The 13,282-nt window shown below is 67.2% G+C and overlaps 1 protein-coding gene and 1 long non-coding RNA gene across 2 annotated transcripts; both read right to left on the reverse strand.

The window, feature by feature from the left end:
* Positions 1-2,091: 2,091 nt before the first annotated feature.
* On the reverse strand, positions 2,092-3,130 carry LOC135443491 (uncharacterized). Its single transcript, XR_010439037.1, has 3 exons — positions 2,616-3,130; positions 2,349-2,473; positions 2,092-2,185 (listed from the first exon to the last, which is right to left on the reverse strand). It is a non-coding gene; the product is annotated as an uncharacterized LOC135443491 (long non-coding RNA).
* Positions 3,131-3,952: 822 nt separating this feature from the next.
* On the reverse strand, positions 3,953-7,626 carry LOC135442305 (uncharacterized). The gene is made up of 4 exons (XM_064701973.1): positions 7,476-7,626; positions 7,157-7,268; positions 4,614-4,741; positions 3,953-4,450 (listed from the first exon to the last, which is right to left on the reverse strand). Exons 1-4 carry the CDS (start codon positions 7,624-7,626, stop codon positions 4,011-4,013), a joined length of 831 nt encoding a protein of 276 aa, XP_064558043.1. The 3' UTR covers positions 3,953-4,010.
* Between the last annotated feature and the right edge of the window lie 5,656 nt (positions 7,627-13,282).

Raw genomic sequence — 13,282 nt, forward strand, 5'->3', positions numbered from 1 at the left:
TTCCGTTTATTTTTCCTAAAGTCTTGGATTCATAGAAAAGGTCCAAGGCTGCCCCAACAGAAAACCTAAAGCCAAAATGCAGAACTCTGGTAAAAGCCGCAGCGAAGGCTCTACACATTGCCAGTATTACACACAAAGTGAAAAAGCTAAAATCAAGCACAAGTAATGCAGGGACACGTACCTTGAGTTCCCAAAAATTCTTCAACAACATGACGACACACTGGAAGAAAGTCCACACCGTCTGCCTAAACAGAACCGCCACCCAACAGCCCCACAGCCACAACTTTGCGCCACGCCCCACGCAGCCCCCCAGCTGCCCAAAAGCCTCACGCTTCAGCTTGACTCACCGTCGCGACGTCCGGCGCAGTCCCACGCCGTGCTGGGAGCCGGGCCCTCTGGGCAAAGGAAGCTGGGCACGCAAGGCAGCGGCCAAGAGGCTGCACCCCTGCTTACAGGGGGCTCAGGCCGCTGCCTGGACTAAAAAGTGCCCGGGACCCCAGAGCACTTACAGGCCCCCACTTACAGGGCGGCTCTGGTCCCCAAGGCCTACGGAGGCTCCTTCTCTCCACCAGTTGCGGGGCGCTCCCCACTAACGGGGCGGGCGCCCCACACAGGCTGCCAGCTGAAGGGAGCACACAGGCTCCCAGACCCGCAGCCCGCTTACAGGCCGGTCCACACCCGGGGAGCCACAGAGCTCGGCCTTCCCCCAAGGCAACAGGAACCTGACTCTACCGTCAGGCAGTCCAGCTCACGGCCTAAAGCCGAGGGGCCGCCAGCCCAGCCCCGAGGACAGGGAGGGCACACGCCCGGCCCCATGACTCCTGGCCCCACGCCTCTGAAAGACCGGGGCCAGGGACACCCGCCTGATTACAGGGGGTCCCTCCAACCGCCCGCCGAGGCCAGGGGACGCACAGAACCCCACTTACGGGGCCGCCCCCTGCTGCCCGGCACCCCCCAACAAGCGCTGCGGAGCACACAGGCTCCAGCCTGCGTCCCACTTAGGGACAGGCCGGAGCCCGGCCGCAGCGCAGCGCGGCAACACGGCCGTCTGCAGAGCCCCGGGAGCCTCCTGTACGAGGCCGCCAGCCATGTGGCGCCAGCCCGAAGCACTGGCAAAGGCAGGAGCGTGCCCTGCGGCACAGCACCTCTGCAAGCCGCCCCCCAGGCAAGGGCCCGGGAGCGCTCGTTCCTGTCGCCTGGCTAAAGGAGCCTCCCCAGCCCTGCTTACAGGGACCCGGGTGGGGCTGCTCCTGGGGACAAAGGGTGCCGCCAAGGTCCTGACACGGGCCCCGAGTACAGGGCCCGCACGCTGGCAGCTCACCAGCACCACCGGCAGCGTGGGCGCACGCCCTGGCCCTGGCTACAGGCGGGTCACGCTGCCCACGCTGCCGCTAAGCGCCTTCGCGCCGCCCTCAGAAAGCAGGGGCAAGGCCGGAGGCTTTCTCCACCCGTGCAATTTGGGCACCCGCCTGTGGCTGCACAGAGCTCCTCTTTCCCTCCTGGGAAGTCTAAGCTACACTGGCTCTGTTGCTAAAGCACAAGCACACACACACACTTCCTCACTAACACCAACTAAGGGGAGGGGCAGGCAGGGGAGGGGGAGACAGTCCCAGAAGAGGGAGCAAGCTCTGTGCAGCCAACCTACTCCAGGGAGCCATTGCTAATTTGCTGAGCGGGAGAGGAAAGCGTCAGACCTGCCCCTGCACTGAGAGGAGGCCACAGGGGCCTCGACGCGCTGAAGCGCCTCAGGACCGGCACCAGGGACACGGGCTGTGACACGCCCCGAGTACAGGGGGTCACGCTGGCCAGGGGGCAGCAGCAGGCAGAAAGCTGCCGGGGCTGGGGAAAAGCCCTGCCCTGCTTACAGGGTAGCTGGGCTGGGGGCCGGGAGAGCTCCGTTTCCCCCCTGCGGTGCGGAGACAGGGGCTCTCACCCTCCTTTACAGGGTTGCCCCTCTCTCCGGGCAGCCAAAGGAGCACAAGGGCAAAAGGCCCAACCACAGCAAAGACCAGCCCTGCGCACAGGGAGGTCGCCCAGCGCAAAGCCGGCCGCCGCACCCTGAAGGTGCCCTGGCCTGGAAAAAGCCCTTTGCCCAGAGGGCCCCTCGCGTCCCTCTTCGGCTCCTGTGCCTCGCTCTTGATCTCCAAGACGACGCCGCCGCTCTTGCCTCGTCGTCCCACGGCTTCTGCCAATGGACGACCACACACTCAGGCCTGAGAAACTCCAGGCCCCGTACCCGCAGGGAACCGCCACCCAACAGTCCCACAGGGACATCCCCAACCGGCCACCCGCAGATCCTTTTGGCTGCCCAAAAGCCTCACGCTTCAGCTCCAAGCTGCTGCTCTTACCTTGCGGCTGCGCTTCTGAGCTCGAGGCCGCCGATGCTGAAGGCTGGCTCTTGCCTCGCCGATCCACTCTTGAGCTCGAAGAGGCCGCTCCTGCGGCTCGCTCTTTCCTCGCTGTCCCACGGCTTCTGCAAACGTCGACGACGACACAGTCAGGCCCGAGGAGCTCCAGCTGCCATAGGGAAGCGCCACCCAACAGCCCCACAGCCGGATCCTCATGCCAGCACCCCCCCCAGCTGCCCAAAAGCCTCACGCTTCAGCTTGACTCACCGTCGCGACGTCCGGCGCAGTCCCACGCCGTGCTGGGAGCCGGGCCCTCTGGGCAAAGGAAGCTGGGCACGCGAGGCAGCGGCCAAGAGGCTGCACCCCTGCTTACAGGGGGCTCAGGCCGCTGCCTGGACTAAAAAGTGCCCGGGACTCCAGAGCACTTACAGGCCCCCACTTACAGGGCGGCTCTGGTCCCCAAGGCCTACGGAGGCTCCTTTTCTCTCCACCAGTTGCGGGGCGCTCCCCACTAACGGGGCGGGCGCCCCACACAGGCTGCCAGCTGAAGGGAGCACAAAGGCTCCCAGACCCGCAGCCTGCTTACAGGCCGGTCCACACCCGGGGAGCCACAGAGCTCGGCCTTCCCCCAAGGCAACAGGAACCTGACTCTACCGTCAGGCAGTCCAGCTCACGGCCTAAAGCCGAGGGGCCGCCAGCCCAGCCCCGAGGACAGGGAGGGCACACGCCCGGCCCCATGACTCCTGGCCCCACGCCTCTGAAAGACCGGGGCCAGGGACACCCGCCTGATTACAGGGGTCCCTCCAACCGCCCGCCGAGGCCAGGGGACGCACAGAACCCCACTTAGCGGGGCCGCCCCCTGCTGCCCGGCACCCCCCAACAAGCGCTGCGGAGCACACAGGCTCCAGCCTGCGTCCCACTTAGGGACAGGCCGGAGCCCGGCCGCAGCGCAGCGCGGCAACACGGCCGTCTGCAGAGCCCCGGGAGCCTCCTGTACGAGGCCGCCAGCCATGTGGCGCCAGCCCGAAGCACTGGCAAAGGCAGGAGCGTGCCCTGCGGCACAGCACCTCTGCAAGCCGCCCCCGGCAAGGGCCCGGGAGCGCTCGTTCCTGTGCCTGGCTAAAGGAGCCTCCCCAGCCCTGCTTACAGGGACCCGGGTGGGGCTGCTCCTGGGGACAAAGGGTGCCGCCAAGGTCCTGACACGGGCCCCGAGTACAGGGCCCGCACGCTGGCAGCTCACCAGCACCACCGGCAGCGTGGGCGCACGCCCTGGCCCTGGCTACAGGCGGGTCACGCTGCCCACGCTGCCGCTAAGCGCCTTCGCGCCGCCCTCAGAAAGCAGGGGCAAGGCCGGAGGCTTTCTCCACCCGTGCAATTTGGGCACCCGCCTGTGGCTGCACAGAGCTCCTCTTTCCCTCCTGGGAAGTCTAAGCTACACTGGCTCTGTTGCTAAAGCACAAGCACACACACACTTCCTCACTAACACCAACTAAGGGGAGGGGCAGGCAGGGGAGGGGGAGACAGTCCCAGAAGAGGGAGCAAGCTCTGTGCAGCCAACCTACTCCAGGGAGCCATTGCTAATTTGCTGAGCGGGAGAGGAAAGCGTCAGACCTGCCCCTGCACTGAGAGGAGGCCACAGGGGCCTCGACGCGCTGAAGCGCCTCAGGACCGGCACCAGGGACACAGGCTGTGACACGCCCCGAGCACAGGGGGGCACGCTGGCCAGGGGCCAGCAGCAGGCAGCAAGCTGCCGGGGTTGGGGAAAAGCCCTGCCCTGCTTACAGGGTAGCTGGGCTGGGGGCCGGGAGAGCTCCGTTTCCCCCCTGCGGTGCGGAGACAGGGGCTCTCACGCCCTCCTTTACAGGGTCGCCCCTCTCTCCGGGCAGCCAAAGGAGCACGAGGCAAAAGGCCAAGCACAGCAAGGACCAGCCCTGCACGCAGGGAGGTCGCCCAGCGCAAAGCCGGCCGCCGCACCCTGAAGGTGCCCTGGCCTGGAAAAAGCCCTTTGCCCAGAGGGCCCCTCGCGTCCCTCTTCGGCTCCTGTGCCTCGCTCTTGATCTCCAAGACGACGCCGCCGCTCTTGCCTCGTCGTCCCACGGCTTCTGCCAATGGACGACCACACACTCAGGCCTGAGAAACTCCAGACCCCGTGCCTGCAGGGAACCGCCACCCAACGGCCCCACAGGGACATCCCCAACCGGCCACCCGCAGATCCTTTTGGCTGCCCAAAAGCCTCACGCTTCAGCTCCAAGCTGCTGCTCTTACCTTGCGGCTGCGCTTCTGAGCTCGAGGCCGCCAATGCCGAAGGCTGGCTCTTGCCTCGCCGATCCACTCTTGAGCTCGAAGAGGCCGCTCCTGCGGCTCGCTCTTTCCTCGCTGTCCCGCGGCTTCTGCTGCAAACGTCGACGAGGACACGGTCAGGCCCGAGGAGCTCCAGCTGCCATGGGGAAGCGCCACCCAACAGCCCCACTGCCGGATCCTCGTGCCCGCGGCCCCCCAGCTGCCCAAAAGCCTCACGCTTCAGCTTGACTCACCGTCGCGACGTCCGGCGCAGTCCCACGCCGTGCTGCTGGGAGCCGGGCCCTCTGGGCAAAGGAAGCTGGGCACGCGAGGCAGCGGCCAAGAGGCTGCACCCCTGCTTACAGGGGGCTCAGGCCGCTGCCTGGACTAAAAAGTGCCCGGGACCCCAGAGCACTTACAGGCCCCCACTTACAGGGCGGCTCTGGTCCCCAAGGCCTACGGAGGCTCCTTCTCTCCACCAGTTGCGGGGCGCTCCCCACTAACGGGGCGGGCGCCCCACACAGGCTGCCAGCTGAAGGGAGCACAAAGGCTCCCAGACCCGCAGCCTGCTTACAGGCCGGTCCACACCCGGGGAGCCACAGAGCTCGGCCTTCCCCCAAGGCAACAGGAACCTGACTCTACCGTCAGGCAGTCCAGCTCACGGCCTAAAGCCGAGGGGCCGCCAGCCCAGCCCCGAGGACAGGGAGGGCACACGCCCGGCCCCATGACTCCTGGCCCCACGCCTCTGAAAGACCGGGCCAGGGACACCCGCCTGATTACAGGGGGTCCCTCCAACCGCCCGCCGAGGCCAGGGGACGCACAGAACCCCACTTGCGGGGCCGCCCCCTGCTGCCCGGCACCCCCCAACAAGCGCTGCGGAGCACACAGGCTCCAGCCTGCGTCCCACTTATTAGGGACAGGCCGGAGCCCGGCCGCAGCGCAGCGCGGCAACACGGCCGTCTGCAGAGCCCCGGGAGCCTCCTGTACGAGGCCGCCAGCCATGTGGCGCCAGCCCGAAGCACTGGCAAAGGCAGGAGCGTGCCCTGCGGCACAGCACCTCTGCAAGCCGCCCCCCGGCAAGGGCCCGGGAGCGCTCGTTCCTGTCGCCTGGCTAAAGGAGCCTCCCCAGCCCTGCTTACAGGGACCCGGGTGGGGCTGCTCCTGGGGACAAAGGGTGCCGCCAAGGTCCTGACACGGGCCCCGAGTACAGGGCCCGCACGCTGGCAGCTCACCAGCACCACCGGCAGCGTGGGCGCACGCCCTGGCCCTGGCTACAGGCGGGTCACGCTGCCCACGCTGCCGCTAAGCGCCTTCGCGCCGCCCTCAGAAAGCAGGGGCAAGGCCGGAGGCTTTCTCCACCCGTGCAATTTGGGCACCCGCCTGTGGCTGCACAGAGCTCCTCTTTCCCTCCTGGGAAGTCTAAGCTACACTGGCTCTGTTGCTAAAGCACAAGCACACACACACACTTCCTCACTAACACCAACTAAGGGGAGGGGCAGGCAGGGGAGGGGGAGACAGTCCCAGAAGAGGGAGCAAGCTCTGTGCAGCCAACCTACTCCAGGGAGCCATTGCTAATTTGCTGAGCGGGAGAGGAAAGCGTCAGACCTGCCCCTGCACTGAGAGGAGGCCACAGGGGCCTCGACGCGCTGAAGCGCCTCAGGACCGGCACCAGGGACACAGGCTGTGACACGCCCCGAGTACAGGGGGGCACGCTGGCCAGGGGCCAGCAGCAGGCAGCAAGCTGCCGGGGTTGGGGAAAAGCCCTGCCCTGCTTACAGGGTAGCTGGGCTGGGGGCCGGGAGAGCTCCGTTTCCCCCCTGCGGTGCGGAGACAGGGGCTCTCACGCCCTCCTTTACAGGGTCGCCCCTCTCTCCGGGCAGCCAAAGGAGCACGAGGCAAAAGGCCAAGCACAGCAAGGACCAGCCCTGCACGCAGGGAGGTCGCCCAGCGCAAAGCCGGCCGCCGCACCCTGAAGGTGCCCTGGCCTGGAAAAAGCCCTTTGCCCAGAGGGCCCCTCGCGTCCCTCTTCGGCTCCTGTGCCTCGCTCTTGATCTCCAAGACGACGACGACGCGCTCTTGCCTCGTCGTCCCACGGCTTCTGCCAATGGACGACCACACACTCAGGCCTGAGTAGCTCCAGGCCCCGTACCGCAGGGAACCGCCACCCAACAGTCCCACAGGGACATCCCCAACCGGCCACCCGCAGATCCTTTTGGCTGCCCAAAAGCCTCACGCTTCAGCTCCAAGCTGCTGCTCTTACCTTGCGGCTGCGCTTCTGAGCTCGAGGCCGCCGATGCTGAAGGCTGGCTCTTGCCTCGCCGATCCACTCTTGAGCTCGAAGAGGCCGCTCCTGCGGCTCGCTCTTTCCTCGCTGTCCCACGGCTTCTGCAAACGTCGACGACGACACGGTCAGGCCCGAGGAGCTCCAGCTGCCATAGGGAAGCGCCACCCAACAGCCCCACAGCCGGATCCTCATGCCAGCACCCCCCCCCAGCTGCCCAAAAGCCTCACGCTTCAGCTTGACTCACCGTCGCGACGTCCGGCGCAGTCCCACGCCGTGCTGGGAGCCGGGCCCTCTGGGCAAAGGAAGCTGGGCACGCGAGGCAGCGGCCAAGAGGCTGCACCCCTGCTTACAGGGGGCTCAGGCCGCTGCCTGGACTAAAAAGTGCCCGGGACTCCAGAGCACTTACAGGCCCCCACTTACAGGGCGGCTCTGGTCCCCAAGGCCTACGGAGGCTCCTTTTCTCTCCACCAGTTGCGGGGCGCTCCCCACTAACGGGGCGGGCGCCCCACACAGGCTGCCAGCTGAAGGGAGCACAAAGGCTCCCAGACCCGCAGCCTGCTTACAGGCCGGTCCACACCCGGGAGCCACAGAGCTCGGCCTTCCCCCAAGGCAACAGGAACCTGACTCTACCGTCAGGCAGTCCAGCTCACGGCCTAAAGCCGAGGGGCCGCCAGCCCAGCCCCGAGGACAGGGAGGGCACACGCCCGGCCCCATGACTCCTGGCCCCACGCCTCTGAAAGACCGGGGCCAGGGACACCCGCCTGATTACAGGGGGTCCCTCCAACCGCCCGCCGAGGCCAGGGGACGCACAGAACCCCACTTGCGGGGCCGCCCCCTGCTGCCCGGCACCCCCCAACAAGCGCTGCGGAGCACACAGGCTCCAGCCTGCGTCCCACTTATTAGGGACAGGCCGGAGCCCGGCCGCAGCGCAGCGCGGCAACACGGCCGTCTGCAGAGCCCCGGGAGCCTCCTGTACGAGGCCGCCAGCCATGTGGCGCCAGCCCGAAGCACTGGCAAAGGCAGGAGCGTGCCCTGCGGCACAGCACCTCTGCAAGCCGCCCCCCGGCAAGGGCCCGGGAGCGCTCGTTCCTGTGCCTGGCTAAAGGAGCCTCCCCAGCCCTGCTTACAGGGACCCGGGTGGGGCTGCTCCTGGGGACAAAGGGTGCCGCCAAGGTCCTGACACGGGCCCCGAGTACAGGGCCCGCACGCTGGCAGCTCACCAGCACCACCGGCAGCGTGGGCGCACGCCCTGGCCCTGGCTACAGGCGGGTCACGCTGCCCACGCTGCCGCTAAGCGCCTTCGCGCCGCCCTCAGAAAGCAGGGGCAAGGCCGGAGGCTTTCTCCACCCGTGCAATTTGGGCACCCGCCTGTGGCTGCACAGAGCTCCTCTTTCCCTCCTGGGAAGTCTAAGCTACACTGGCTCTGTTGCTAAAGCACAAGCACACACACACACTTCCTCACTAACACCAACTAAAAGGGGAGGGGCAGGCAGGGGAGGGGGAGACAGTCCCAGAAGAGGGAGCAAGCTCTGTGCAGCCAACCTACTCCAGGGAGCCATTGCTAATTTGCTGAGCGGGAGAGGAAAGCGTCAGACCTGCCCCTGCACTGAGAGGAGGCCACAGGGGCCTCGACGCGCTGAAGCGCCTCAGGACCGGCACCAGGGACACGGGCTGTGACACGCCCCGAGTACAGGGGGGCACGCTGGCCAGGGGCCAGCAGCAGGCAGCAAGCTGCCGGGGTTGGGGAAAAGCCCTGCCCTGCTTACAGGGTAGCTGGGCTGGGGGCCGGGAGAGCTCCGTTTCCCCCTGCGGTGCGGAGACAGGGGCTCTCACACCCTCCTTTACAGGGTCGCCCCTCTCTCCGGGCAGCCAAAGGAGCACGAGGCAAAAGGCCAAGCACAGCAAGGACCAGCCCTGCACGCAGGGAGGTCGCCCAGCGCAAAGCCGGCCGCCGCACCCTGAAGGTGCCCTGGCCTGGAAAAAGCCCTTTGCCCAGAGGGCCCCTCGCGTCCCTCTTCGGCTCCTGTGCCTCGCTCTTGATCTCCAAGACGACGACGCCGCTCTTGCCTCGTCGTCCCACGGCTTCTGCCAATGGACGACCACACACTCAGGCCTGAGAAACTCCAGACCCCGTGCCTGCAGGGAACCGCCACCCAACAGTCCCACAGGGACATCCCCAACCGGCCACCCGCAGATCCTTTTGGCTGCCCAAAAGCCTCACGCTTCAGCTCCAAGCTGCTGCTCTTACCTTGCGGCTGCGCTTCTGAGCTCGAGGCCGCCGATGCTGAAGGCTGGCTCTTGCCTCGCCGATCCACTCTTGAGCTCGAAGAGGCCGCTCCTGCGGCTCGCTCTTTCCTCGCTGTCCCACGGCTTCTGCAAACGTCGACGAGGACGCAGTCAGGCCCGAGGAGCTCCAGCTGCCATAGGGAAGCGCCACCCAACAGCCCCACAGCCGGATCCTCATGCCAGCACCCCCCCCAGCTGCCCAAAAGCCTCACGCTTCAGCTTGACTCACCGTCGCGACGTCCGGCGCAGTCCCACGCCGTGCTGGGAGCCGGGCCCTCTGGGCAAAGGAAGCTGGGCACGCGAGGCAGCGGCCAAGAGGCTGCACCCCTGCTTACAGGGGGCTCAGGCCGCTGCCTGGACTAAAAAGTGCCCGGGACTCCAGAGCACTTACAGGCCCCCACTTACAGGGCGGCTCTGGTCCCCAAGGCCTACGGAGGCTCCTTTTCTCTCCACCAGTTGCGGGGCGCTCCCCACTAACGGGGCGGGCGCCCCACACAGGCTGCCAGCTGAAGGGAGCACAAAGGCTCCCAGACCCGCAGCCTGCTTACAGGCCGGTCCACACCCGGGGAGCCACAGAGCTCGGCCTTCCCCCAAGGCAACAGGAACCTGACTCTACCGTCAGGCAGTCCAGCTCACGGCCTAAAGCCGAGGGGCCGCCAGCCCAGCCCCGAGGACAGGGAGGGCACACGCCCGGCCCCATGACTCCTGGCCCCACGCCTCTGAAAGACCGGGGCCAGGGACACCCGCCTGATTACAGGGGTCCCTCCAACCGCCCGCCGAGGCCAGGGACGCACAGAACCCCACTTACGGGGCCGCCCCCTGCTGCCCGGCACCCCCCAACAAGCGCTGCGGAGCACACAGGCTCCAGCCTGCGTCCCACTTATTAGGGACAGGCCGGAGCCCGGCCGCAGCGCAGCGCGGCAACACGGCCGTCTGCAGAGCCCCGGGAGCCTCCTGTACGAGGCCGCCAGCCATGTGGCGCCAGCCCGAAGCACTGGCAAAGGCAGGAGCGTGCCCTGCGGCACAGCACCTCTGCAAGCCGCCCCCCGGCAAGGGCCCGGGAGCGCTCGTTCCTGTCGCCTGGCTAAAGGAGCCTCCCCAGCCCTGCTTACAGGGACCCGGGTGGGGCTGCTCCTGGGGACAAAGGGTGCCGCCAAGGTCCTGACACGGGCCCCGAGTACAGGGCCCGCACGCTGGCAGCTCACCAGCACCACCGGCAGCGTGGGCGCACGCCCTGGCCCTGGCTACAGGCGGGTCACGCTGCCCACGCTGCCGCTAAGCGCCTTCGCGCCGCCCTCAGAAAGCAGGGGCAAGGCCGGAGGCTTTCTCCACCCGTGCAATTTGGGCACCCGCCTGTGGCTGCACAGAGCTCCTCTTTCCCTCCTGGGAAGTCTAAGCTACACTGGCTCTGTTGCTAAAGCACAAGCACACACACACTTCCTCACTAACACCAACTAAGGGGAAGACAGGGGAGGGGCAGGCAGGGGAGGGGGAGACAGTCCCAGAAGAGGGAGCAAGCTCTGTGCAGCCAACCTACTCCAGGGAGCCATTGCTAATTTGCTGAGCGGGAGAGGAAAGCGTCAGACCTGCCCCTGCACTGAGAGGAGGCCACAGGGGCCTCGACGCGCTGAAGCGCCTCAGGACCGGCACCAGGGACACAGGCTGTGACACGCCCCGAGCACAGGGGGGCACGCTGGCCAGGGGCCAGCAGCAGGCAGCAAGCTGCCGGGGTTGGGGAAAAGCCCTGCCCTGCTTACAGGGTAGCTGGGCTGGGGGCCGGGAGAGCTCCGTTTCCCCCCTGCGGTGCGGAGACAGGGGCTCTCACACCCTCCTTTACAGGGTCGCCCCTCTCTCCGGGCAGCCAAAGGAGCACGAGGCAAAAGGCCAAGCACAGCAAGGACCAGCCCTGCACGCAGGGAGGTCGCCCAGCGCAAAGCCGGCCGCCGCACCCTGAAGGTGCCCTGGCCTGGAAAAAGCCCTTTGCCCAGAGGGCCCCTCGTGTCCCTCTTCGGCTCCTGTGCCTCGCTCTTGATCTCCAACGACGACGCGCCGCTCTTGCCTCGTCGTCCCACGGCTTCTGCCAATGGACGACCACACACTCAGGCCCTGAGACTCCAGACCCCGTGCCTGCAGGGAACCGCCACCCAACGGCCCCACAGGGACATCCCCAACCGGCCACCCGCAGATCCTTTTGGCTGCCCAAAAGCCTCACGCTTCAGCTCCAAGCTGCTGCTCTTACCTTGCGGCTGCGCTTCTGAGCTCGAGGCCGCCAATGCCGAAGGCTGGCTCTTGCCTCGCCGATCCACTCTTGAGCTCGAAGAGGCCGCTCCTGCGGCTCGCTCTTTCCTCGCTGTCCCGCGGCTTCTGCAAACGTCGACGACGGACCAGTCAGGCCCGAGGAGCTCCAGCTGCCATAGGGAAGCGCCACCCAACAGCCCCACAGCCGGATCCTCATGCCAGCACCCCCCCCCAGCTGCCCAAAAGCCTCACACCTTCAGCTTGACTCACCGTCGCGACGTCCGGCGCAGTCCCACGCCGTGCTGGGAGCCGGGCCCCTGGGCAAAGGAAGCTGGGCACGCGAGGCAGCGGCCAAGAGGCTGCACCCCTGCTTACAGGGGCTCAGGCCGCTGCCTGGACTAAAAAGTGCCCGGGACTCCAGAGCACTTACAGGCCCCCACTTACAGGGCGGCTCTGGTCCCCAAGGCCTACGGAGGCTCCTTTTCTCTCCACCAGTTGCGGGGCGCTCCCCACTAACGGGGCGGGGCCCCACCAGGCTGCCAGCTGAAGGGAGCACAAAGGCTCCCAGACCCGCAGCCTGCTTACAGGCCGGTCCACACCCGGGGAGCCACAGAGCTCGGCCTTCCCCCAAGGCAACAGGAACCTGACTCTACCGTCAGGCAGTCCAGCTCACGGCCTAAAGCCGAGGGGCCGCCAGCCCAGCCCCGAGGACAGGGAGGGCACACGCCCGGCCCCATGACTCCTGGCCCCACGCCTCTGAAAGACCGGGGCCAGGGACACCCCCTGATTACAGGGGTCCTCCAACCGCCCGCCGAGGCCAGGGACGCACAGAACCCCACTTCGGGGCCGCCCCCTGCTGCCCGGCACCCCCAACAAGCCTGCGGAGCACACAGGCTCCAGCCTGCGTCCACTTAGGGACAGGCCGAGCCCGGCCGCAGCGCAGCGCGGCAACACGGCCGTCTGCAGAGCCCCGGGAGCCTCCTGTACGAGGCCGCCAGCCATGTGGCGCCAGCCCGAAGCACTGGCAAAGGCAGGAGCGTGCCCTGCGGCACAGCACCTCTGCAAGCCGCCCCCGGCAAGGGCCCGGGAGCGCTCGTTCCTGTCGCCTGGCTAAAGGAGCCTCCCAGCCCTGCTTACAGGACCCGGGTGGGGCTGCTCCTGGGGACAAAGGGTGCCGCCAAGGTCCTGACACGGGCCCCGAGTACAGGGCCCGCACGCTGGCAGCTCACCAGCACCACCGCAGCGTGGCGCACGCCCTGGCCCTGGCTACAGCGGGTCACGCTGCCCACGCTGCCGCTAAGCGCCTTCGCGCCGCCCTCGAAAGCAGGGCAAGGCCGGAGGCTTTCTCCACCCGTGCAATTTGGGCACCCCTGTGGCTGCACAGAGCTCCTCTTTCCCTCCTGGGAAGTCTAAGCTACACTGGCTCTGTTGCTAAAGCACAAGCACACACACACTTCCTCACTAACACCAACTAAGGGAGGGGAGGCAGGGGAGGGGAACAGTCCCAGAAGAGGGAGCAAGCTCTGTGCAGCCAACCTACTCCAGGAGCCATTGCTAATTTGCTGAGCGGAGAGGAAAGCGTCAGACCTGCCCCTGCACTGAGAGGAGGCCACAGGGGCCTCGACGCGCTGAAGCGCCTCAGGACCGGCACCAGGGACACGGGCTGTGACACGCCCCGAGTACAGGGGGGGCACGCTGGCCAGGGGCCAGCAGCAGGCAGCAAGCTGCCGGGCTGGGGAAAAGCCCTGCCCTGCTTACAGGGTAGCTGGGCTGGGGGCCGGGAGAGCTCCGTTTCCCCCCTGCGGTGCGGAGACAGGGGCTCTCACGCCCTCCTTTACAGGGTCGC

This window comes from Zonotrichia leucophrys, chromosome 1, assembly GCF_028769735.1.
Source record: "Zonotrichia leucophrys gambelii isolate GWCS_2022_RI chromosome 1, RI_Zleu_2.0, whole genome shotgun sequence".
Classification (NCBI taxonomy): Eukaryota; Metazoa; Chordata; class Aves; order Passeriformes; family Passerellidae; genus Zonotrichia; species Zonotrichia leucophrys.